Below are 26,531 nucleotides of genomic sequence, written 5' to 3'. Positions count from 1 at the left end.
TATTTCATCCAGTAGCCTAGTTAATCTTTCACCAGAAAACCGTTGAAAATGGCTTTTATGATGTTCCGAGGGATTCGGCGGCTCAGCCTGTCTCAGCCTCTTGTGCGCACGAGAAAGTTACCGGTGCGCCAAGTAGGAAGAGGAGCGCACAGGAGACAACCGTTTAATTGCAGACTGTTATGTTGATGTGGGGAAATGGCAGTCATGCATACATTATTTGAGATATATTTCAAACTCTGACTTCATTTTAAGGACATATCGGCCAGGGGTGTAGAGCTAGTTGTTTAAGAACGGATTGGCAAAACAGGAGAGTAAACCAGTCTGCCTTGATCTATGAATTCATGTCCGGGACTCTCACGGTATCTGCTGCCCGCAGCTGTTTTATAGAAGGAAAACCTCCTTCACTTCATGAAATGGCTGCAGCATCAGGAAGCAGCGGGACGTGTAACTCCGCCTTTGAGAAGTGCAGCACCAGCGGGTAAAGAGCTGTGCCTTTTTACGCACCGGCTTCGCTGTGTTTACCTTCATCAGAACAGTTTAAGAGTGACTGCAGGCTGCTGTGTTAATCACACACACATCGAACTGCCCGAATACTCCCCCTTTTATTCGTTTTATGAAGGAGATGTCGAGTCACCAAGGCGCATGGTGGTGTGTGTGTGTGTGTGTGTGTGTGTGTGTGTGTGTGTGTGTGTGTGTGTGTGTGTGTGTGTGTGTGTGTGTGTGTGTGTGTGTGTGTGTGTGTGTGTGCGTGTGTGTGTGCTCTGCTCTGCTCTGCTCTGTGTGTTCGGTGTGCTTGTGTCTGTCCGACACCGGCATTTGTTTTCAAATGACCATGAACAGTAATTTACACACATCTGGCTAACTCCAGGTAACCTAGGCCTATGTGGGTGTTCCCAAAAGAAGTTAGTTTAATCTTAATCTCGATGTAGTGCTAAATGCTATAGGAGTGCATCGGAACGAACGTCACTATCATAATATCTTCTGAAAACAAATGCCAGTGACACACACACGCATGCACGCACACACACACACACCCTGGCGACCGGACATCTCCTTCATAATGCGCCTTCTCCTCGTTTTCCCAGCATTCACTGGATTATCCGTAAATCATACAAACAAAACCAAAACGTTGATTTATCTGTTTTCCCGTTTTGGTTTTAAAAACTGAATAACGTCGGTTTTCCGTTCTTCCGAAAAAACGACACCGGTTCTTTTTTAAACGTTGTTAATATGTTTTGGATGCATATTGTTCTGGTATTTGTTCAGGCTGTTACATACAATTAGCCTCTGTTGCTACCTGCTGGTGGTGAGTAAATATTAAAAACAATTCAAATTGACAACCGGTCCGCGATTTTTTTTAATGTATCTGCCGGTCCTTGGCACAATAAAGGTTGGGAACCCCTGATGTAAGGGACAGAGCTGTGGGGAGGTATAGGCCCGGGTTTGGTTACACAAACTTTGAAAATCCCATTATTTCACATGGATAGAATATGCTACCACACGAAACCTGCCAACAGAGGGCCCCAGCAAAACTCACAGACTGTGCAAGCAGGGCAAAGGAGCTGGTCAGCATCACAATGGAGATCAGTGAATGTGTCCATGAGACCACTTTAAGCCATTCACTGAACAGACCTCACTTGGATTTCACCAAGAGACATTTGGAACAGAGCACTCTGGTCAGATGAGATCAATATTACAATCTTCATTTTGAGTGAATTGTTAAGAAAAAGGGTTCATGGTGCAACCTTAAACCGGCTCCCTGTTGCCAATAACAAAACAAGTCATTCATATTCTGGGAAAATACAGTAATACATTTAAAACATGTAGATGCTAACTTTTAACAAGGATACAAAACACATTATGCATGTCCTGATGTGATTCCCATGTATTTATTTGTATGTCCCTTGTGCATTTGAGTTTGACACACCTGATAAAAGCTTTCCCCTGGGATCATGTGGGATGGGCAGCATGGGCTCCATTCACGGCTCCATCCCTCCAGGTGAGGATCGGATGGAGGGGGTGTTACTCTCATGGCCGCCGGGGGCGCTGTGCCCTCTGCAGCGCCCTCCCTTCACCTGCTATTCTTCTTCACACTCAGCGCAGTTAGTGGTCTTTGACTTTGAAACATGGCTGCCTTTAGGGAAACACCATAATACTGGCGTCTACAATGTTCCTTCTACCTTCTTCATCATATATTTCTCACAAGGGCGGTCGTGTATTAGTTTGACCAGACATGTCGGATAAAGAAGCCGGTATGGGGAAGGAGAGTCCCGGGGAGAAGGGTTACAGGACCCCCGGGCTGAGGGGCACGCAGACCACCACCATGTTCCGAGTCTTCAACCCCGAACTGTTCATCAAGCCGGTGAGTCCGTGGATGTATTAGGAGAACATTAAGAGAACACAGAACTTGATTTATTAATAGTACATGACGCTAACACCGTCCTGCTGGTAAATTAGCATACATGAGCAGTTAGCTTCTGCGTAGCAAGCTTAACATGGAGTCTGAAGGGAATTTACTTAAATATCCCATTCTTTAAATGGTAGTTTCAATTAAATGTTCTTTTAAGGTTATGTTTTTAAACGGGTCTTTTTCAATGTCTTACTCAGTGTCACTTGTTGTGTCCTTATTATGTTGCCAGTTTGGAGATAAGTCAAATACAAACAGTGTATTACACCCACAACTTGCAGTGTAACATTATGTGGTCAAATACCGGAAAATACAAGCTTCTTTGTAGACATGTTTGCAAAGTTCAGCCTTTATCTAGAAAATGTAAAACCTATACATATATAGGATACACTGTTATAGTAAGCATATATATATTATTCTTTTAATCCTCGATATATAAATGACAGTTTATGAGGATCCTTTAAACCCTGCTCTGTAACATGCAGCCTGTTGTTCTGCAGAACAAACCGGTGATGGCGTTTGGACTGGTGAGCATCACGCTGTGTGTGGGGTACCTGGGATACATGCACGCCATGAAGGAGAACGACCAGCAGCTGTACGAGGTCATCGACAGCGAGGGAGAGAAGTACATGAGGAGGAAGACTTCCAAATGGGACTGACAACAAATGATCAATGTGTGTGTGTGTGTGTGTGTGTGTGTGTGTGTGTGTGTGTGTGTGTGTGTGTGTGTGTGTGTGTGTGTGTGTGTGTGTGTGTGTGTGTGTGTGTGTGTGTGTGTGTGGTGTGTGTGTGTGTGTGTGTGTGTGTGTGTGTGTGTGTGTGTGTGTGTGTGTGTGTGTGTGTGTGTGTACTATGAGAAGAACATTGTAAATTAAACTGGATTCAAACAAGGATATTCTCTAAATACATTCATTTACCTCTCCAAGACAACACTGTTTCAATAAGAATCGGGCATGATGATCACTATTATGAACATACTTTTGTTTTGGACTGTTGCTCAGAGAAAACAAGATATTTAAAGTAACCTTGAGCTCTGGGTTCTTGTCAAAGATAATTTGTATATATATTAAGACATTTATTTATTGATTAATCCCAAATAATATTGATAACGGAATGCAAAACCACAAATATATTTTGCCCTAAAGGGACCTACAGTATATAGCATCCCATTATCGCTCCAACCAACTGAGCAGAACCCAAAACACTTCTTGGCTCATGGTCAGCTATGTGACGTTTCTACACCTGAAACTGTCAAAGTGCTGTTTGTTATTTACACACAAAATAATGAAGAGCTCCAATGGGGAGAGGAAAACACAAATAAAACAAGAGAATATTTTTATTTCATTTAAAAAAACATTGCTATATGAAAATGAAAAATTGCAATCAAACTAAAAAATTACCTCATATCATTTTGAGTATTGTTTATAGTAAAAAGCAAAGATTAAAATAGTTTGTTATTCACTTCTTATTGTTCTTTGAAGTGTCCCAACACACTATGTATGAGTGACACTATAGTACTCTGCTTATAAGATAGGGTTAGATCAGGAAGATATGATCAGGTGTCGGATCATCAACAGAAATGAGAGACAAAAGAAAGGGAAAGTAGGAGCACACAAGGATAATGTGAAATATCCACAGTATAAAAGTATCATTTAAAATGACAAGAGTACGATTATGTAAATCCGTTGACAGAGAACAATATGAATAAGTATGAGCATGGTAAATATATACATCTATGTCCAACTGGAAGTCCAAAGGAGGTTCATTTGTTGAAAGTCTTAGTTACATACAATGCATATTTTTGACTAGTGTGAAGGATAGCAAATATAAAGATTTTTTTTTAAAATCACATTTGTTCAATTCTGCAATTATCCACCTGAATCAATGACCACGCAATGAAACCCCTTTTACAGACCTAAGCTACATTACATGTGTTGGGTTGTTATTCACATTGGAGGTTGCACTGTAGAGCTGAAATCACCAGATTCAACACAAAGTTATGGTATGTTTATGTATTTGATGTTTTATTAAACAACATAAATATTCCCAGTACAGCTGAAAATGCAACGTGTTCTGCTGAGGCACAGATGTGAGCTCAGAGGAGAATGTCAGTGCTGATCCATTATCTGGTTTTCTCATCCTGCAGAGACAAGGTGTATTTGTTGGCAAAAAGTCATTCAAGTAGCCTTTCATAGCAAAACTTAATGTAAACAATGCTTTGGTTTTTGTGCATGTAAGTCAGTGTATGACAATAACTAAACTGCATTTAATTTTCCTGAAGTGGAACATGGTAACTACTGCTAACTCAGCTTGTGCCTCTGATAACTTGAGATCCAGCAACGATGACTAAAATCCTTCATCAGGTTGAGGTCAAAATGTGGCTTCAAACAAACTCATTATGTGTCAGCTTCTGGCAGATAAGTTCCCACGTCAAAGGGGACAAACTCCATCACAGGAAGGCAGAGGAATCCCACCTTTACCCGGACTACAATTCAACATTTCTATTGGTTTGAAAATGTTATGAAACATTTGGGATAATGTAACTCCACAACTCCAACATAGGTGGGTCATTTCAATGCAGAAATGTAACATAGTTTGTTTGCCAGCTCATAGGGTCCTATTGTGAACCTGGAAATGTTGAGGACCCCAAAGTGTTATGTTAGAAATGTATAGTCCTTGCACATAGAAACTGCTGGGTGCTAACTTGCATATGTTGGTACATTTGCTTAATTAGCATTCATTGGCATATGTAGACAATAGCTAAACATGGCTTGGCCGATTTGGACAATTTTTGAGTGGTTTGGGGGATTATTGAGAATGCTTAATCAATTTCTGCCATTTTCAGGACACTTACAATGGACAACATTTTTTTCCATAAAAATCAGCCCAACGGGAGTAGAAACATTCTGCCTCTTTCTGGTTTAAACTGCAATTTTTGATCCTGAAAATGTCAGAATTGGACTCAGCATCCTTACGAACCCCGAAAACCCAACCTAGTTAGCATCCAGAAGTTTCTATGTGCCGGGGACCCCTACTATATATTTCTACGGGGGTACCATTTCCAGGTTCACAGTGCTGGCAAGTAGACTATATACTACGTTTGGGCTATTTAAATTAACTAGTTCGTAGCCATCAATTGAGTTCATTTAAGTTGAGTTAGCTTCATTTGATTATCATTTTGAGAAAATAATCCAGATATGCCCAGGACCCCCTTAAACAGAGGTGAAAGTGTACCTTGATGACGTTGGCCAGCTCCTGCAGCGTCTGTTCGTAGCGCGCCTCCATCCCCTTCAGGCTCTCAGGTTTGACGATCTGCTTCTGAATCCCGGGCGTTCCTGCCTCCACCACCATCTGCAGGAAGTTCTTCTCCTAAGGGGAAAACACAGCACTCTGTCTCATATCCCGTTTATGCTCTTCACAATCAGAATACCTTTTATTTAGTGTAAGTAGGTTTACACATACGAGACATTTGCTTTGGTATGAGTGATGCATTCAAAGACACAGTAAGAAGTATACGTATGTAGTATATTTTTGCCTCACTTATCTATATTGAATCATGTTTTCTTCAAATGTTTGGGATATAGTGATAATAGGGAAGGTAAAGATAATTAGATGGTCACATACAACATATGATCATTTAAAGAGTACCTGTACTCCCAGCAGGAAGGTGAAGGCCAGGCCCGTTTTCCCTGCTCTGGCTGTCCTTCCAATCCTGAACAGAAACAAAGAAGCCAAGTCACAGAGAGAATAAGCCACATCTGGAGGATATTCTTCACTAAACATCCTTTGTACTCCTTATAGTACCTGCGGTTATACACACACAGGTCAGTTTGATGGACAGCTCACCTGTGGATGTATGTCCGGATGTACTGCGGTGCGTCATAGTTCACCACACATTTGACCCCGTTGATGTCGATGCCTCTGGCGGCTGCGTCTGTGCTGATCATCCTGCAGGACGCACGTTAGCTTCATTATTGCTCCTTAAATCATTAAAGCTTACACTGCAGGAATTCATGCAGTGGCCAGGCCAAGTTAAAAATACAAATACAACAAATATACATATTATGCTGTCGCACCTCTGTTTTTTTAACTTGTTCCCTAGTATTTATTGATACTCTTTAGTCTCCTTTAGACAGAGATGGCAAAAGTACACACATCCTTTACTCAAGTAGAAGTACAGATACTCGTGTTTAAAAATACTCTGGTGAAAGTAGAAGTACTGACTAAACTTCTTTACTCAAGTAAAAGTAAAGAAGTATGGGCTTTGAAATGTACTTCAGTAAAAAGTACCCATAACTAGCAGCTGTTTTAAAGAGTACCTGACCTGAATAGAACAATAATGTCATTGTTAGCTAATGAATGTTTCCATGCTGAACAACGGCAACATGACAACGTTTTCATTAGTCCCTCTTCTTTAGAGAAGACCAGGAAATGATGGATACACGGATCGTGTTCAAATCAATAGGCACGCAATGACTCTAAAGAATAATGATCACGCATCAAACACACATTCAGACTAAAGGAACCAGCTGTTTGGAAAATGAGAGAAGTAGAAAGTACAGGTATTTGAGTTCAACATGTAAGAAGTAGAAAGTACAGGTATTTGAGTTCAACATGTAAGAAGTAGAAAGTACAGGTATTTGTGTTCAACATGTAAGAAGTAGAAAGTACAGGTATTTGTGTTCAACATGTAAGAAGTAGAAAGTACAGGTATTTGAGTTCAACATGTAAGAAGTAGAAAGTACAGGTATTTGAGTTCAACATGTAAGAAGTAGAAAGTACAGGTATTTGAGTTCAACATGTAAGAAGTAGAAAGTACAGGTATTTGTGTTCAACATGTAAGAAGTAGAAAGTACAGGTATTTGAGTTCAACATGTGAGAAGTAGAAAGTACAGGTATTTGTGTTCAACATGTAAGAAGTAGAAAGTACAGGTATTTGTGTTCAACATGTAAGAAGTAGAAAGTACAGGTATTTGTGTTCAACATGTAAGAAGTAGAAAGTACAGGTATTTGAGTTCAACATGTGAGAAGTAGAAAGTACAGGTATTTGTGTTCAACATGTAAGAAGTAGAAAGTACAGGTATTTGAGTTCAACATGTAAGAAGTAGAAAGTACAGGTATTTGTGTTCAACATGTAAGAAGTAGAAAGTACAGGTATTTGAGTTCAACATGTAAGAAGTAGAAAGTACAGGTATTTGAGTTCAACATGTAAGAAGTAGAAAGTACAGGTATTTGTGTTCAACATGTAAGAAGTAGAAAGTACAGGTATTTGTGTTCAACATGTGAGAAGTAGAAAGTACAGGTATTTGTGTTCAACATGTAAGAAGTAGAAAGTACAGGTATTTGAGTTCAACATGTAAGAAGTAGAAAGTACAGGTATTTGTGTTCAACATGTAAGAAGTAGAAAGTACAGGTATTTGAGTTCAACATGTAAGAAGTAGAAAGTACAGGTATTTGTGTTCAACATGTAAGAAGTAGAAAGTACAGGTATTTGTGTTCAACATGTAAGAAGTAGAAAGTACAGGTATTTGAGTTCAACATGTAAGAAGTAGAAAGTACAGGTATTTGAGTTCAACATGTAAGAAGTAGAAAGTACAGGTATTTGTGTTCAACATGTAAGAAGTAGAAAGTACAGGTATTTGAGTTCAACATGTAAGAAGTAGAAAGTACAGGTATTTGTGTTCAACATGTAAGAAGTAGAAAGTACAGGTATTTGAGTTCAACATGTAAGAAGTAGAAAGTACAGGTATTTGTGTTCAACATGTAAGAAGTAGAAAGTACAGGTATTTGTGTTCAACATGTAAGAAGTAGAAAGTACAGGTATTTGAGTTCAACATGTAAGAAGTAGAAAGTACAGGTATTTGAGTTCAACATGTAAGAAGTAGAAAGTACAGGTATTTGTGTTCAACATGTAAGAAGTAGAAAGTACAGGTATTTGAGTTCAACATGTAAGAAGTAGAAAGTACAGGTATTTGAGTTCAACATGTAAGAAGTAGAAAGTACAGGTATTTGAGTTCAACATGTAAGAAGTAGAAAGTTCAGGTATTTGAGTTCAACATGTAAGAAGTAGAAAGTACAGGTATTTGAGTTCAACATGTAAGAAGTAGAAAGTACAGGTATTTGAGTTCAACATGTAAGAAGTAGAAAGTACAGGTATTTGAGTTCAACATGTAAGAAGTAGAAAGTACAGGTATTTGTGTTCAACATGTAAGAAGTAGAAAGTACAGGTATTTGAGTTCAACATGTAAGAAGTAGAAAGTACAGGTATTTGAGTTCAACATGTAAGAAGTAGAAAGTACAGGTATTTGTGTTCAACATGTAAGAAGTAGAAAGTACAGGTATTTGAGTTCAACATGTGAGAAGTAGAAAGTACAGGTATTTGTGTTCAACATGTAAGAAGTAGAAAGTACAGGTATTTGTGTTCAACATGTAAGAAGTAGAAAGTACAGGTATTTGTGTTCAACATGTAAGAAGTAGAAAGTACAGGTATTTGAGTTCAACATGTGAGAAGTAGAAAGTACAGGTATTTGTGTTCAACATGTAAGAAGTAGAAAGTACAGGTATTTGAGTTCAACATGTAAGAAGTAGAAAGTACAGGTATTTGTGTTCAACATGTAAGAAGTAGAAAGTACAGGTATTTGAGTTCAACATGTAAGAAGTAGAAAGTACAGGTATTTGAGTTCAACATGTAAGAAGTAGAAAGTACAGGTATTTGTGTTCAACATGTAAGAAGTAGAAAGTACAGGTATTTGTGTTCAACATGTGAGAAGTAGAAAGTACAGGTATTTGTGTTCAACATGTAAGAAGTAGAAAGTACAGGTATTTGAGTTCAACATGTAAGAAGTAGAAAGTACAGGTATTTGTGTTCAACATGTAAGAAGTAGAAAGTACAGGTATTTGAGTTCAACATGTAAGAAGTAGAAAGTACAGGTATTTGTGTTCAACATGTAAGAAGTAGAAAGTACAGGTATTTGTGTTCAACATGTAAGAAGTAGAAAGTACAGGTATTTGAGTTCAACATGTAAGAAGTAGAAAGTACAGGTATTTGAGTTCAACATGTAAGAAGTAGAAAGTACAGGTATTTGTGTTCAACATGTAAGAAGTAGAAAGTACAGGTATTTGTGTTCAACATGTAAGAAGTAGAAAGTACAGGTATTTGTGTTCAACATGTAAGAAGTAGAAAGTACAGGTATTTGAGTTCAACATGTAAGAAGTAGAAAGTACAGGTATTTGTGTTCAACATGTAAGAAGTAGAAAGTACAGGTATTTGAGTTCAACATGTAAGAAGTAGAAAGTACAGGTATTTGTGTTCAACATGTAAGAAGTAGAAAGTACAGGTATTTGTGTTCAACATGTAAGAAGTAGAAAGTACAGGTATTTGAGTTCAACATGTAAGAAGTAGAAAGTACAGGTATTTGAGTTCAACATGTAAGAAGTAGAAAGTACAGGTATTTGTGTTCAACATGTAAGAAGTAGAAAGTACAGGTATTTGAGTTCAACATGTAAGAAGTAGAAAGTACAGGTATTTGAGTTCAACATGTAAGAAGTAGAAAGTACAGGTATTTGAGTTCAACATGTAAGAAGTAGAAAGTTCAGGTATTTGAGTTCAACATGTAAGAAGTAGAAAGTACAGGTATTTGAGTTCAACATGTAAGAAGTAGAAAGTACAGGTATTTGAGTTCAACATGTAAGAAGTAGAAAGTACAGGTATTGAGTTCAACATGTAAGAAGTAGAAAGTACAGGTATTTGTGTTCAACATGTAAGAAGTAGAAAGTACAGGTATTTGAGTTCAACATGTAAGAAGTAGAAAGTACAGGTATTTGAGTTCAACATGTAAGAAGTAGAAAGTACAGGTATTTGTGTTCAACATGTAAGAAGTAGAAAGTACAGGTATTTGAGTTCAACATGTAAGAAGTAGAAAGTACAGGTATTTGTGTTCAACATGTAAGAAGTAGAAAGTACAGGTATTAGTGTTCAACATGTAAGAAGTAGAAAGTACAGGTATTTGTGTTCAACATGTAAGAAGTAGAAAGTACAGGTATTTGAGTTCAACATGTAAGAAGTAGAAAGTACAGGTATTTGTGTTCAACATGTAAGAAGTAGAAAGTACAGGTATTTGAGTTCAACATGTAAGAAGTAGAAAGTACAGGTATTTGAGTTCAACATGTAAGAAGTAGAAAGTACAGGTATTTGTGTTCAACATGTAAGAAGTAGAAAGTACAGGTATTTGTGTTCAAAATGTAAGAAGTAGAAAGTACAGGTATTTGAGTTCAACATGTAAGAAGTAGAAAGTACAGGTATTTGAGTTCAACATGTAAGAAGTAGAAAGTACAGGTATTTGTGTTCAACATGTAAGAAGTAGAAAGTACAGGTATTTGGGTTCAACATCTAAGAAGTAGAAAGTACAGGTATTTGTGTTCAACATGTAAGAAGTAGAAAGTTCAGGTATTTGAGTTCAACATGTAAGAAGTAGAAAGTACAGGTATTTGTGTTCAACATGTAAGAAGTAGAAAGTTCAGGTATTTGAGTTCAACATGTAAGAAGTAGAAAGTACAGGTATTTGAGTTCAACATGTAAGAAGTAGAAAGTACAGGTATTTGTGTTCAACATGTAAGAAGTAGAAAGTACAGGTATTTGTGTTCAACATGTAAGAAGTAGAAAGTACAGGTATTTGAGTTCAACATGTAAGAAGTAGAAAGTACAGGTATTTGTGTTCAACATGTAAGAAGTAGAAAGTACAGGTATTTGAGTTCAACATGTAAGAAGTAGAAAGTACAGGTATTTGTGTTCAACATGTAAGAAGTAGAAAGTACAGGTATTTGGGTTCAACATCTAAGAAGTAGAAAGTACAGGTATTTGTGTTCAACATGTAAGAAGTAGAAAGTTCAGGTATTTGAGTTCAACATGTAAGAAGTAGAAAGTACAGGTATTTGAGTTCAACATGTAAGAAGTAGAAAGTACAGGTATTTGAGTTCAACATGTAAGAAGTAGAAAGTTCAGGTATTTGTGTTCAACATGTAAGAAGTAGAAAGTACAGGTATTTGAGTTCAACATGTAAGAAGTAGAAAGTACAGGTATTTGAGTTCAACATGTAAGAAGTAGAAAGTACAGGTATTTGTGTTCAACATGTAAGAAGTAGAAAGTACAGGTATTTGAGTTCAACATGTAAGAAGTAGAAAGTACAGGTATTTGAGTTCAACATGTAAGAAGTAGAAAGTACAGGTATTTGAGTTCAACATGTAAGAAGTAGAAAGTACAGGTATTTGTGTTCAACATGTAAGAAGTAGAAAGTACAGGTATTTGTGTTAGAAATGTAAGAAGTAGAAAGTACAGGTATTTGTGTTCAACATGTAAGAAGTAGAAAGTACAGGTATTTGTGTTCAACATGTAAGAAGTAGAAAGTACAGGTATTTGTGTTCAACATGTAAGAAGTAGAAAGTACAGGTATTTGTGTTAGAAATGTAAGAAGTAGAAAGTACAGGTATTTGTGTTAGAAATGTAAGAAGTAGAAAGTACAGGTATTTGTGTTCAACATGTAAGAAGTCAAAGTAAAAAGTCGTCAGAAAAATAAGTAGTGGAGTAAAGTACTGATACCAGAAACATGTACTTAAGTACAGTAACAAAGTATGTGTACTCCACTACTTCCCTTCTCTGCCTTTAGACAGTTGTACAGTAGAGAGATATTTAAAATGTCCATCCTGCTGAGAGGGATTGGCATTATATGCTGACAATCTATTTGACTTCAACTAGCTCCAAAAGATGGAAGGAATATCGATGGAAAAATGTAAAAAGAAAAAATGAATGACACCAAACATTAAAAATAAACAAGGGAAGAAAGCAGTGCTGTTGGAGACAATGTGGACGGTTGAATATCACTCGCATATCTTCTGGTCAGGCATTTTGGACCAGAAATGTTAACTTATAAGACTCCCTGTGACCCAAGGGTTATGTACCTGGGCTTGATTCCAGATTATAATTAGAAAGGAAGACCTGACTATGTTTTTAAAAGTCCTGATACTTGCGGGTAAAAAAGGCCATTCAAAGGAACTGGTTAAAAAGTGACCCTCATGGACCGGGTCAGTGGCTGGACATTGTTGAATCAATATTTACTATGGAAAAACTGACCTACTGTCTAAGGACTAAAGCAGAGATATCTGAACAACGCTGGGAAAAATGGACAGTGTACAAGGAAAAAGAAAGACTGTCAATGAGTAGTGTGGTCTCCTGTTTTGTCTTTTCTTCTTTTAAGTTTCTTTGTATTTATGTGTGCTATAACTTGTCAATAAATAATTACGGTGTGTCTGAGTCGTCACATATTCTCCGACACAAATGTGTTTATACAAAGCACACTCACAGTTGGATCTTTCCTTGTTCAAACTCCTTCAACGTCTTCTTCCTCTCAGCAGGAGACAGTCTGGAGGAGAACTCGGCCGCCTGAACGCCACCAAAGAGCCGCACCAGCAGAAACAGCCTGGAGAGGAGCAAACAGTCAGCTGATAGGGTCTGCAGCATTTTGTAAGAAGGGTGTGATGTGTTTACGCGGCGAGGCTCTCTCCCACCTGTGTGCTGCCTCCCTGGAGTTGGTGAAGCAGAGGATGGGGCTGAGCTTCATGCGCAGGATGAAGTGGAGGATGAGAAGAGGCTTCTTGCTTAACGTACAGGGAACGTAATACTCCTGAAAACACAAATGCGCAGTCATTCAAAAAGTGAGCCGTGTCTTTGACAGAATCTTTACATCCCTGTCTCACTCCACAGGACCCAGCTTCACATGTGTGCAGGACTGGAATACGTTTTCATTAACAAGTCCCGGGACCCCCACTCACACTTGCCTTCAGCTGCTTTATAGACTGTATACATTACATTGTATTTATCTCATTTAAGTATTGCCAGTTCTGCACAACCCTCTGAATATTTGTACAAAAGCTACCTCTCTTAGTATCTACACAGCTTTCCACTTTCCATAACAAAACTGCATATATTTGATTATTCTGAGCATTTTATCATAGTAGTTTTTTAGTTTTTTACACATAGTTTTTGGCCCGTCCACACAGCGTCGTGCGTTGAAGCTTCCAACACTTCTGCCCATTCACTTTGAATGGGGTGACGTCACTTTTAGCCGAACTGCATTTTGGGAAGCGACGTGGAGAGTTGCTGGCGTTGCTCGCTTCAAAAGTTGAGCAATGTTCAACTTTTGGCGCCTCGGCAGAAGCGTCAGCCAATGAAATCCCGTTTATGCAAATCTGCCAGTACAAGCGCTAGCCAATCAAACCGTGTGTATGCTGGGAGAGACTACGCAGGTCATTTCCTCATATTCCAAAAAATGGAGGGAAAATTCATTATAGCGGTAGTGAATCACCCGGTGCTGTATGATCAGTCTCTGTTCATCTACCGGGATACAAACCGGAGGAGCGAGGCATGGAGGGAGGTGGCAGAGACAGTGGGTGAAACTGGTAGGTTTTCGCCTGTTTGGGGATTTTATATCCAGTTTACTTCGTTTTAACATTGCTATTGCTTATTATATTTTTTATAATTGATTACATTTTTGGGCTGTTTTCTTACTTTTTATCTTCTTTGACTGTGTTTATGTATGCACCATGTGCACCAAGGCAAACTCCTCGTATGTGTAAACCTACTTGGCAATAAACCTGATTCTGATTCTTATTCTTATCTGCATTCTGTGTGAATGGATGATTGCTGACTTGTAAAAGTTGTTTCAGTGGTTACAAAAACCGGAAAGGTGGTATATAAATGCAATCCATTTAAGCACCAGTACTAAAACCACAATGTTAATACATGTTTACAAGTCCTGCATATACATGCTACTTCAATCAAAGTATATTGTTGTGTTGTATGGACTAAAATTATTCAAATGAAAAGTACTTATAGGGCGACTGTGGCTGCGAGGGAGTGCGATCGTCTTTCAACCAGAAGGTTGTGGGTTCAGTCCCAGCCCATGCAGTCAACATGTCGATGTATCCTTGGGCGAGATACTTAACCCTGAGTTGCTCCCGATGGCATGGCCAACGGTGTGTGAATGTGTGTGAATGTTAGTTCCTAGAGTAAGGTACACTGCTCTGTATGAATGGGTGTGAATGGGTGAATGACATGTAGTATGTAAAGCGCTTTGAGGGGTCTTAAAGACTGGATAAAGCGCTATATAAGTACAGTCCATTTACTACGACGGCGTATTAGGGCCACACTTAGAAAAAAAAAACTGAGAGATTTCGAGAATAAAGTCATAGCTACGAGAATAAAGTCGTAATATTACGAGAATAAAGTCGTAATGTTACCAGAATAAAGTCATAATTACGAGATTAATGTCGTAGTTTCATAAGTGACAACAGGAGCGTCCTGCAATAAAATGAGGAATGTGGAGCATCTTGTGAAGCAGTACTTTAGTTTAGGTTTCTCAAATAACTAAATACTTAATCTTTTGGCACATCAGCATCAGATTATCATAAGTATTAGAACTTTGAAAAGGTTGTGCAAGAAACTATGTCTATTATTTGGAAGAAAGAACCAAATGGACTTGGAGGAGATTGTCTCCTTTCTGCATGAGGAAATGGCTGGTTCTGGCCGACTACAAGGCTATCGTTGGTTACATCTACGAGCTGTTCAAAGGGGATTTGTTGTTTCACAAGAAACTATGAGACTTGTAATCAAGGCTTTGGATCCAGAAGGAGTCGAACTTGTAGTGTAGCCTTGTAGTGGAATCGGAATGAGCTCCCCATTGAAATCAGGACAGCAGAAAGCTTATATCTTCCGGCGCAGACTGAAAACTCATCTCTTTCGACTCCACTTCGAGCGATAGAACTATTAAGAAAGCACTTATATACTAATAAAGGACTGTCTTACCTAAAGCCAGTTGAGTAGCACTTGAAATGTTTTAGCTCTATGAAACCTGATGTACGTATATGATTCTGTTTTCTTCAAGTTTGTATCTTGTTGGTCGAATGTACTTATTGTAAGTCGCTTTGGATAAAAGCGTCAGCTAAATGCAATGTAATGTAATGTAGTCGGCCAGAACCAGCCATTTCCTCCTGCAGAAAGGAGACAATCTCCTCCAAGTCCGCTTCTCAAGTCACTTATGAAACTACGACTTTAATCTCGTAATTATTACTATTATTAATATAATCGAGTAAGTTCTTGAATAAATGTACTTTGTTACATTCCAGCACTGCATGTATGCCTCCTGAAAGTCAGGGGTGAGTATCTTACTGTGAGACCTTCGGGGAAGTTGAAGCAGCCCTGTGTGTGGGGGGGGGTCTGCCGTGCTGCCGGGGGTGCTGATAGTGCTGGACTGGCTGTGGATGGAGCTGAAAAGTCGGGGCTGGTGGAGGCCCAGCTGTTGCAGCTTCTCTGGGTTCTGTGTGAGTGTGGCAGAGAATAGCAGCTTCTGCAGTGGCATCTGGGGGGGGGACAGACTGAGAGGGGGTCGGGGAGATGTTTATAAAACTGAACTGAACATTATTCCACTGATCAGTATTCATGAAACGCAGCGATGCACCAGCCAAAGACAAGCTTGGGGACTAATGGATTACATAATCAGGACACACAAAAAAGTAGCTGTATTCCTACAGTTACATACAAAAAAAGAAGTAATCAGATTACTGTTACATAAAAAAAAAGGGGATTACAAGCAGGATTATATCGTTAAAAGACATTTTAAAATTAAAATGTCTATATTACAGGTAGACCTTTTGGTTTTCATTTAAGGCTGCTTTTATTCTTCTTTATTTTAAATGTATTTTTTCATATGCAGTTAGTGAACACCTGATTTATTACACAATAACACTGTGTTTAATTAAAGTATTCAAATGAATCAGCATTTCTTAACTGTACTTATCCTATAAGGTCACATTGTTACATACACATTGTAGGAGCAAAAATTCACATTTAACCAGAGTTCATTATTTCCATTATTGTTGTTAATTTAACAACACATTTGCACACATTTGTATTTAATGATCAACGTGTCAAAGGGATGAGCCTACCTTAGCCTCTAGTGACTGTTCAATGGGAGTTTTGTCGCTACACACAAAAACTCCTTATTGATATTTCTATTATGTTGTGTTTATTTGCATTGCATATGATATTCTAGGTAAATCAAAAGTAACGGAAAGTAATTAGGTTACTTTACTTTTATATTATGATACTCAGATAAGGTTTCTGATTACATTTTTTTTTTTACAGGTAACTAGTAATTGTAACAGATAAAATGTTTAAAGTAACCCTTCCAACCCTGGCCAAAGACATGGAATAATAAGACAGTAGTAAATCTAGATGTAAACAATACAGGATTTAAAATTGCAAATATTCAAAGAAAGAAGATTACATTTGACACGTTAGACCTTTACTCTACATACAAATAAAAAAAATTGAGAAGCACTGAATGTAAATGTAACTTTGTTTTGAAAAAAACTCAGTACAGCGGTGGAGTCAGTATGTAGTTAGCTTAGCTTAGCATACAAAATTGAAGCAGAGACAAACAGCTTGCCCGAAGCTGTCCAAAGTTAAAAACGACACCTTTCTACACCTAAAACTGCTAAATAATTAACTCTTTATGTATCTCCTTTGTAAAAAATATTATTTTTGTTTGAACTATGTTTGATCTTTGGATAAAGCTAGGATGGCCAGGATAGTCTTAATGCTAAGCTAGGCTAACTAGAGCCTGACTCTAGAGCTGTACACAAACACCAACATAAGATTCACAAGAACCTCCTAATCGCACTGACTGAAAGCAGACAAGGATACTAACAAAATGATCATCTTATCTCATTTTGATGATATTAAATTGTATTAAAAAAAACAAAAAAAAACACAATAATGTTATCAAACCAAATATTTTTTAAGATTGAGTTTTATTTTATTTTTTAAATAGCATTCTGTTAAATAAAACTCTGGTTATATGAATAAAGACACCTTCCTTCATGTCTACCCTACACAAAGAGCCTCTTCAGACTCAGGTGTGAGACTCACCTGGCTGCTGTCACATGTGCTGGCTCCGCCCTCCTGAAGATGGACATGGCTTCCTGTCCACTTCCTGGTCTGTACACCGCCTTCACCACCTGGCTGAGCCACGACTGGTGCATGCTGTCAATCATCCTGTCGGCCTCGTCTATAATCTGGGATGGATGAGAGGGTGAGAGCCTCCACTTTAAAACAGATGATGGTGCACCGTCATATTTGCTGTGCTTTATGATATTTTATATATACTGTATGTTTACATGTTGTAAGAACTTACTAAAAACCTGAGGTGTTCCAGACTGAAGCCTGAATTCTTGTTGATGTGATCGACCAGCCGACCTGGAGTGGCCACAACAATGTCCGCTAAACTGCGTCTCATGCCCCCCCTGGAAGAAAAAAAAAACAGTCTAGGTACATAGATGTTTCACTGAGTATTGTACAAATACCACAAACTCAACTGATATTTATCTATTATTATTTATTTTACTGTTCTCCTTATGCAGCTACAAATGTAAAGCATATATATGGATATCTTTTTTTGAATTGGAGTTCTAGTGAAAAAGGCGATATCTGCCATGAGAGTCTGAAACTCTCAACCAAGATCAGCACATGGAAGTGAGACATTTAGAACTCTTTCTCTCATTTGTATCAAGTATCTAACTAAATAATTCAAAGCAAAGCAAAACAAAAGCCATGTAAAATGCTCATACAAGTCAGCAACAGAAAGTTGTACTTAGTTACATTTTAACAAGACATGTTAGAACGGTCACTGTTTTACATTATCTTAATTGCGATTCACAACAATAATGATAATCACTAACATAATAGTAAACATCCTCTTTAGTGAAATACAAACAATTCAAACATTTAAAAAAGAATTGTCATAATTCACAAGGCATTCAAAAAAAGATGTGTAGCTATTTTTCTTATGTAATAATATTTATGTAGAAGGGAGTTCCACAGGGCTCTATTTTGGGGCCCTTGCTCTTTTTATTCTACGTAAACAATATTTGTAATCGGATGCAATTTTCTACCTATCTACCTATGATGATGACACTATTGTATATTCATGTGCTCCTTCTCTGGATATGGCCGTTTCCAATTTAAAATCTGATTTTATCACGCTGCAGCATGCACATCTTAATTCCAAACTGCTATTGAATGGTAAGAAAACCAAAGCAATGCTTTTTGCTCCCAAGTCAGCGTCCTTTTGCCTCTCCATTCACACCCTTGATGGCGTCTCTGTTGAGTTTGTCGATACCTACAAATGTCTGGGCTTTTGGTTGGACAGAAATCTAAACTTTAAACACCACATTGAAGTTCTAACAAAGAAATTGAAATTCACTCTTGGCTTCCTTTTCGGACTTAAATGTTATTTTTCAACTTCATCCCGTAAAAGGTTGGTCTGGCTTATTCCTGTCCCAGCTGGACTACGGTGATACCATTTATAGATTTGCCTGTCCTACTGTTTTGGCCAAACTTGACCCACTCTACCATGCTGCACTGCGATATATATCAAATGCACCCTATAGGACTCATCATTGCAAACTGTATAGCCTAATGGCGCATTTCCACTGCAGCGGGTAGCCCCGTTTAAGCGTCCTTAATCGTCCTCAAGCGGCCAGGCCAGTTTTTGGTGGCCTTTCCATATAGCGCAGCACCGGCTAGCGGGTACTTTTTCCCTCTTTTTCCGGCCTCATAAAATTGTGGTTCTATCAGGCCAGGGCCTGGGCTGAACTAGTGACGTCAACACTCTCGACTGCTGATTGGTCAGAGAGAATCGTCACAAGATCGCGCGCGAGATCATCCCTAGCCTCGCATATATATCTAGAAGTAAGCTTGCAGCATTTTTATACACATCATTTTTGTAAACGGAGGAGCTACAAAAATGGCAACGTCGAAGAAAAGCACACCGTGGTCGACCGAGGAGGTGACGACGTTCCTACATCTCATTTGGGGATGATCAAATCCAGCGGGAGCTCGACGGAACAACTCGAAATGTGAAGCCGATCGCCCCGCCTACACTGCGTTGCTACCCCAGGTCCTAAACTGTAATGGAAATGCGCCACGGCCTCGGACGGCCAGCGAGGCAGCCCGAGGCCTGAGCGAGGACGCTTAGGGACGCTTAAACGGGGCTACCCCGCTGCAGTGGAAATGTGCCATAACTGGATGGTCCTCACTTAGTGTGCGTAGGATGCAGCATTGGTTTTTATTAATGTATAAAGCCATTTTAGGTAAGCTTCCACTGTATATTTGTGCCAGATGTGCTCCAGTTTGTGACTCTTACAACCTCAGACACAGTGCCTGGATACGGTTCCAGGTTCCTGCTGTGCGGACTGAGGCTGGAAAAAGGAGTCTTTTTTATTATGGTCCTTGGTCTTGGAATGAGCTTCAATCAAGCCTCAAACTGAGGGCACTTGTCCCTATAGCATGTTTTAAATTGAAGTTGTCTGAAGTCCTTACCACCCGCTGCTCTTGCAAGAATAAGTAGTGTACCTTTCTTACTGTCCTAATGTGCACAATGTAGTGACTGCTTTTCGTCTTTTTGTTTACTCCGTTGTGTTCTCTGTATTTTATATTTTGTGTTATGTGTAAGAATGTGTAACGTTGCTAACTTCTTGGCCAGGTTAGCATTGTAAATGAGATTTTATCTCAATGCTTTTTATCTGGTTAAATCAAATTAAAATTAAAAAGAAATTCCTGTACTTTTTTAACAGCTATACAGCTTTTTTAAGTCACTCATATAAGGTTATTCATGATTATCCAAGCAATGGGAATTCAGTGCTTTTACCGTTATCCAGAATACATTCATAAATGTTCTGTTTTCACAAAATCCCAGAGTAGTGGTGCAGCTTGTTCTAATGCCGCTGTTCTCACCTGAGCTCCGACAGGCAGCTCTGCTCTGCAGCGAAGGACTTCTGTCCGGCCAGCATCACCACCTTCAGAGAGGTCCCCTCAGCGTACGACGCGAACACTTTGCACACCTGGACAGCAGAACATTAGTCAACTGGAGACATCACTGGATACTGTCATGCTTTTATTTTGAAAGGTTCTGACCTGCTGGGCGAGCTCTTTGGTCGGCAACACGGCCAGAGCACGGACTTCACACACCACCCGCTCCATCAGAACCTAAGGAACACATCAGTCGTTTATATTCTCTCCTATATGTGTTTCTGCTCCTACAGTATATGTCTTTATTTCTGTTGCTGCAGTATCTTCTAAAGAACATCCTAAGTCATCCGGAATATTTGATATTGTGTATTATGTGTGTCTCCTCCACTTGATATGTTTATATTTGCTGTTTATTGTTTTGTTTTTATTATGTTTGTTCTTTATTCCACCTTTTAAATATTGTATTGCCTTAACACACTGCTGCTGTAACAGAATCATTTCCCGATGTAGGATCAACAAAGTACCTAACTATCTAGAAAATTACTTTTTTAAAAGATATTTTTTGGGCAACCAGTGTGGAAAGATTTGGACATTGAGATTTGCCTGTGGTCTGTGTTGTTTTAGAATGTGTGTCATAATGGATCCCTTGTCGTTTTTCTGCACACCAAATCTACTTCATATGGAGGCCACACAGAGTAGTGGTTATATTGTATGAGTGTCAGAAGCTCACCTGGATGACAGGTATGACGAACGCCAGCGTCTTGCCGCTGCCTGTAGGAGCAGACACACAGATGTCTCTGGGCTTGTAGCCCCCTCGTCCAATCAGAAGCCCCTGCTGAGCGCTCTCCAGGACGGCCGGGATCACCTCTGCCTGCACTGTGACCGGAGGTGGAATGAATCAGTTAATTTACTGTACTTAAGCAATTTTGAGATATTGTACTTTACTTGAGTAATTCCAATATAATCAACACTAAGACTTTAGTTCCACCTGGAGTAAATTCACCAGCTACCCTGCAGTATACAAAGCCATTCAAACTAGCTGCACCTTTACCAGCTTTGAGAACTACTAATGCACATTGTTAGCTTTTTAATTTAATATATACAGTGGAGGAAATAAGTATTTGATCCCTTGCAGATTTTGTAAGTTTGCCCACTTACAAAGAAATGAACAGTCTATCATTGTAATGTTAGGTTTATTTGAACAGTGAGAGTAAGAATATCAAAAAAGAAATCCAGAAATTGACATTATATAAAAGATAACAATTAATTTGCATTTAACTGTGGGAAATAAGTATTTGACCCCCTTGCATGTGTTAGATCTTGGTGAAGAAACCCTTGTTGGACACACAGAGGTCAGACGCTTCTTGTAGCTGGTCTCCAGGTCTGTGCACATCTCAGGAAGGATGTTGGTCCACTCCTCTCTGAAGATCCCCTCCAAATCCTTCAGGTGTTGAGGCTGATGCTTGGCCTCTGGAAGCTTCAGCTCCCTCCACAGATTTTCTATGGGTTTAAGGTCCGGAGACTGGCTAGGCCCCTCCATCACCTCAATGTGCTTCTTCTTTAGCCACTCCTATGTTGCCTTGGCCGTATGTTCAGGGTCATTGTCCTGCTGGAAGACCCCTCCATGACCCATTACAGTGTCCTGGCTGAGGGAAGGTGGCTATCGGCCAAGATTTTACGCTACATGGCCCCGTCCACCCTCTCCTCGATGCAGGAAGTCCTCCTGTCCCCTTAGCAGAGAAACACCCCAAAGCAGAATGTTTCCACCTCCATGCTGACGGGGAGGATGGGGGTTATAGTCAGCATCTCTCTTCCTCCAAACACAGCGTGTCAAGTTGATGCCAAAGATCTCGATGTTGGTCTCATCTGACCACATCACCTTCTCCCAAGCCTTCTCTGAGTCATTCAGAGGTTCATTGTCAAACTCCAGACGGGCCTTTCATGTTCTTCTTGAACATAACCGTTGGAATCTGATTGGTTGATTCTGTGGACAGGTGTCTTTTATACAGGTAACAAGTTGATATTAGGAGTACTTCTTTAAAGGAAGAGGACTTATGTAACTGGTCTGTGGGAGCCAGAATCCTTGTTTGTTGCAAGGGGATCAAATACTTATTTCACACAGTTGAATACAAATAAATTGTTATCGTTTATAAAAGGATATTATTTTTGATATTCTGTCTCTCATTAGTGAAATAAACTTACCATTACAATTATAGACTGTTCATTTATTTGTAAGTGGGTAAACTTACAAAATCGGCAAGGGATCAAATCATTACTTCCTTCACTGTATATGATTCTGAAATGCACCAATCTGCACAATGACTACTTTTGGTACTTTAAGTATATTTGGATGCTAATACTTTTTGCACACATTTTGAATGCAGGACCTTTACTTGTAACAGAGTATTCCTACACTCTGGTACTTCTACTCAAGTACAAGATCTGAGTAGTTCTACCACCTCTGACTGTGACATCATCATTCTATTATTTCTCAGGTGTTTACACTCTTTCAGTGTATTTACGTTAATGTGAATTTATTTGTATTTGTTACAAGCCTTTTATAGAGCACTTGAAACCCGCTGCTGAAACCAGCCTGTGTGATTACCTGGGAAAAAGTTCTGGATTCCATTATTCTGAAGTTTCTTCACGAGCAGAGCAGAGAGTCCGTGGATCTCGGAGATGTTCACCAGGTGCCCTTTAATGTCTCTGTGAATCACATCCGGCTGAGCCAGCCACTGAGGGAGCACTCTGTGCACCTGACACACACACACACACACACACACACACACACACACACACACACACACACACACACACACACACACACACACACACACACACACACACACAACACACACACACACACACACACACACACACACACACACACACACACACACACACACACACACACACACACACACACACACACACACACACACACACACACACACACACACACACACCACACACCTTAATATTTATCACTACAATAAACAGTATTAATTTGATTTCACTGTACAATATTGAATGTTACATTCTGTTGTCGTCTATCTCATTCTATGAACATGTGTGATATAGACTCCTGCATTTACTTGGTCACTTACAACATTCTCTGCATTATTTAGCTTGTTGTATTTATTTATTTTTCTGACATGTATAAAGTTAACTTCATCTGCATTACTTGCACATTGGTCTCACAACATAATCTGCTATATTTGATTCAACTCAGTTTCTTCTTGCATTTTTTAAATGTGTTTTATATATATTGATGTTGCATTGTTGGAGGAGCTTGGGACTTAAGATCATCATTGCCATATCTACACTGTAGCTACTGTGCATATTGAATCTAATAGCATTAGAAACACGTGTGTGTACCTTTTGGACAGGTTTGTTGTCAAATCCTCCCAGGACCGTGAACCCGGTTGGAGCAGGAGTCTTTTCCGCGGTTTGTTCTGGTGCGATGTTTTCTGTCTCCGTTTTCTCTTCTCCTCCTCCTGTTTCCTCCAGTCCTGCTCTTCCAGTCACAGGAGTGTCAGGAAGACTTTTCACTGAAATGCCTCAAATCCAGAGACAAAACAAGTCATTATCAAATGAATAGACCAACTGGTATAATAAGGACAGTGAGTAAGAACTGTCTTCTTACTCTTTATTATAGTCTAATTCATCCATACCTCTCATATTGTAACACAGTATGGGCAGTACTTTTCCCAACTACTTTTCCAAGGATTGCAACAAGATCCAAGTCCCACATCTCATCTGCTCCTTTATTTAACAGGCTTCACATTCTTACAGTTTACAACATCAACGTTTATCAGATTTGCGTTTTTATTTACGAGATATATTCAGGAAAAGGGATTATTCCTATAACCTTCAATACATACTTCATTTAAACCGTATTAGCCATATTCTCTTTGTGTACATATGCACTTTACAGATCAATAAACCACTGCCGTGAATGTCAACTCGCTGCAGTGAGTGGAGGAAAAAACCCAGATATCAGAAATCAGCAAAGACTTTTAGCTCTTAACCTGCACAGTGATTGTCTGGAGATACAAAGTGAGGTATCCAAAGTGGACTTTGTTAGACCAATAGCAATATTTGAAGGATTTAAAAATCTCAGGTAAATATTTTTATAACATTTTACACCCTTTTCAAATGAAATTGGTATGAAGCGCTCACAAAATGAGGAGAGGTCTCACAGGAGCCTTGTTCAGCAGTATATTGTAACACTTCACTGTCTTCAAATGTAAACACATTTGTTTTTGTCTTTTTGTTCATTCATAACTATTTATAACCAATACATTTCACCAGACATAGGGACAACAATTCTGAGCTCTAAGTGTATTCACTTACTTGTGTTTATAGCAAATTCCACTATTTATAGTCCACATATTTCAATGTTATTACAATAAGTATTTAATTCAACTGTACAGTATTACATTATTATCTCATCTCCATTTTTCATGTAGATAGTCGACTTATTCCTGTATTTTATTTGCTACACTGCTGGAAAAGCATAGGACTTAACATTTTCATTGCCAACAACTAAGCTGAATCTGACAATATTGTTCATACCAATGTATTGTTAGGCCTCAATGAGAGGCATCATCTCACAACATCAATGTATTGCCCAATTTGGTGTTATCCTGTAAATACATACAAGAACAAGCACATACCTGACTGATCCTTCTTCTTCTTTCGCTTCTCATTTGCACTCGTCTGCTTCTTCTTCTTCTCCTCCTCCTCCTCGACCGGCTCGTCGTGGTTATCCTTCTCTGAGACAATAACAGCTGCTGCTTCAGATTTCCGTTTCTTGTTGTGTTCAGGCTCCTGACTGCTGTCCTTGTCAGCTTTTCTTTTCTTTTTGACATCCTTTTGCGTCCGTTCTTTAGGTGGCTTTTGTGTTTCTTCCGTCAAACTCTGTCTCTGCTTCTCTTTGGCCTTCTGTTGCAGCTTAGCCAGTAACGCCTGAGAGCGAGACTCCTTCGAGATGCTCCCATTTTCCTCCTCTCCAAGATACCTGTGAGGACACATGACAGATGTTACTCATTCTTCTGTCCACTTCTTCAGCAAAAGCACAGCACATACACTTTTGGTCAATTGAGCAGCTTGTAGCCTTACAAATATATCATCCTACCTTTATTAGGTATTCACCCTCTTCTCTTTTACATTATGTAATTACATTCATATAAATGCCATTTCAGTTGAAAGCTATCTTTTATCTTAGGATAAAAAAGGAAAACAATCCAGTCATTTCAATATAAAATCAAGAAACAACGGGGAAGAATATATAAAAAACGTTTATTGTAGAGACGTAATCATTAAAAAGGCCAACATGTTTTGACCACTGGAGAAGAAGGGGTTTTAACAAATAGAAAAACAGGAATGTTTCTTCCCTATAAGACCAAAAGCCATGATAGGTGGAACACATTTAGATCAATAAAAACATGTCATAAGATTAAACACAACATAACTGACAGACAAAGTGCTCATTTTTAAATAGATAGATGATAGATAGATATATACTTAAATCCAAATTGGGGAATTCTTGTGTTCAAGCAGCAGTGTTAAGCATTACACGAGTTACAAATGTTTAAAGGATAGAATAAGATACAAATAAAATGTACATGAACGGAAAGTATATACAGTAAGAATACAAATTAAAATAGTAAGAATAAAAATGAAATATAACTTCTTCTTCTTCTTATGACTGTGATGTGAAAATCATATACTTATTATCTTAATAGCTTTAAAAAGCAAGATACAACCATATAACTCCAAAGTCATGTATTTATGTGACAAAACAAACAAATACCAATAATGAAAGCTAGTAGATAACATGAGCCTACCTGTTTACAACAAACAGAGACATTCCCTCAGAAAGGTAAATCACTCCACGACAGTTTGTGTGTTCTTTTCAGCTATCTCGAGTTTGAAAATGGTTTTCGCTGAATATCAATTAACCATGTCTAGATTCGTTAAGAACTCTGATTATTTAAATGACTATAAACGCTCAACTTCAAATGAACTAGAAAAAACACAAAATTCTCATGTGTTTTCCACACTTACAGTACAAAACGCAGTTTGATGACGACACTCAAGCAGCGGCTATTTTGTGCGTCACTAGTTGGGCGCTACCATATTTACTTGACTTTTTGGTGCACAAATTGAAGTAAGAAAAACGTGTTTTCTCTTTGACACCAATTTGCCTATTTAAAACGTTTTTGTCAAAATAGATTTCTTTTTAAATAAAGGAAAATC

The 26,531-nt window shown here is 38.6% G+C and overlaps 2 protein-coding genes across 2 annotated transcripts; one reads left to right on the top strand and one right to left on the bottom strand.

Annotated features, from left to right (window-relative positions):
• Positions 1-2,088: 2,088 nt before the first annotated feature.
• On the top strand, positions 2,089-3,298 carry smim8 (small integral membrane protein 8). The gene is made up of 2 exons (XM_034204579.1): positions 2,089-2,362; positions 2,908-3,298. Exons 1-2 carry the CDS (start codon positions 2,234-2,236, stop codon positions 3,064-3,066), a joined length of 288 nt encoding a protein of 95 aa, XP_034060470.1. The 5' UTR covers positions 2,089-2,233; the 3' UTR covers positions 3,067-3,298.
• A 1,106-nt stretch (positions 3,299-4,404) lies between these two features.
• ddx51 (DEAD (Asp-Glu-Ala-Asp) box polypeptide 51) lies at positions 4,405-26,391 on the bottom strand. Its single transcript, XM_034204578.1, is given in 17 exon segments — positions 4,405-4,547; positions 5,642-5,776; positions 6,056-6,119; positions 6,254-6,355; positions 12,763-12,879; positions 12,968-13,083; positions 15,627-15,698; positions 15,700-15,832; positions 17,388-17,533; positions 17,653-17,761; positions 20,253-20,359; positions 20,433-20,504; positions 20,998-21,143; positions 22,873-23,023; positions 23,646-23,827; positions 24,947-25,290; positions 26,120-26,391. Coding segments are annotated over 17 exon segments (2,037 nt in total). The 5' UTR covers positions 26,143-26,391; the 3' UTR covers positions 4,405-4,529.
• Positions 26,392-26,531: the final 140 nt, after the last annotated feature.

The sequence above is a fragment of the Gymnodraco acuticeps genome, unplaced genomic scaffold (genome assembly GCF_902827175.1).
Source record: "Gymnodraco acuticeps unplaced genomic scaffold, fGymAcu1.1, whole genome shotgun sequence".
Taxonomy (NCBI): Eukaryota; Metazoa; Chordata; class Actinopteri; order Perciformes; family Bathydraconidae; genus Gymnodraco; species Gymnodraco acuticeps.
The sequence above is the reverse complement of the archived record's forward strand: the minus strand, read 5'-3'. Positions and strand labels throughout refer to the sequence as shown.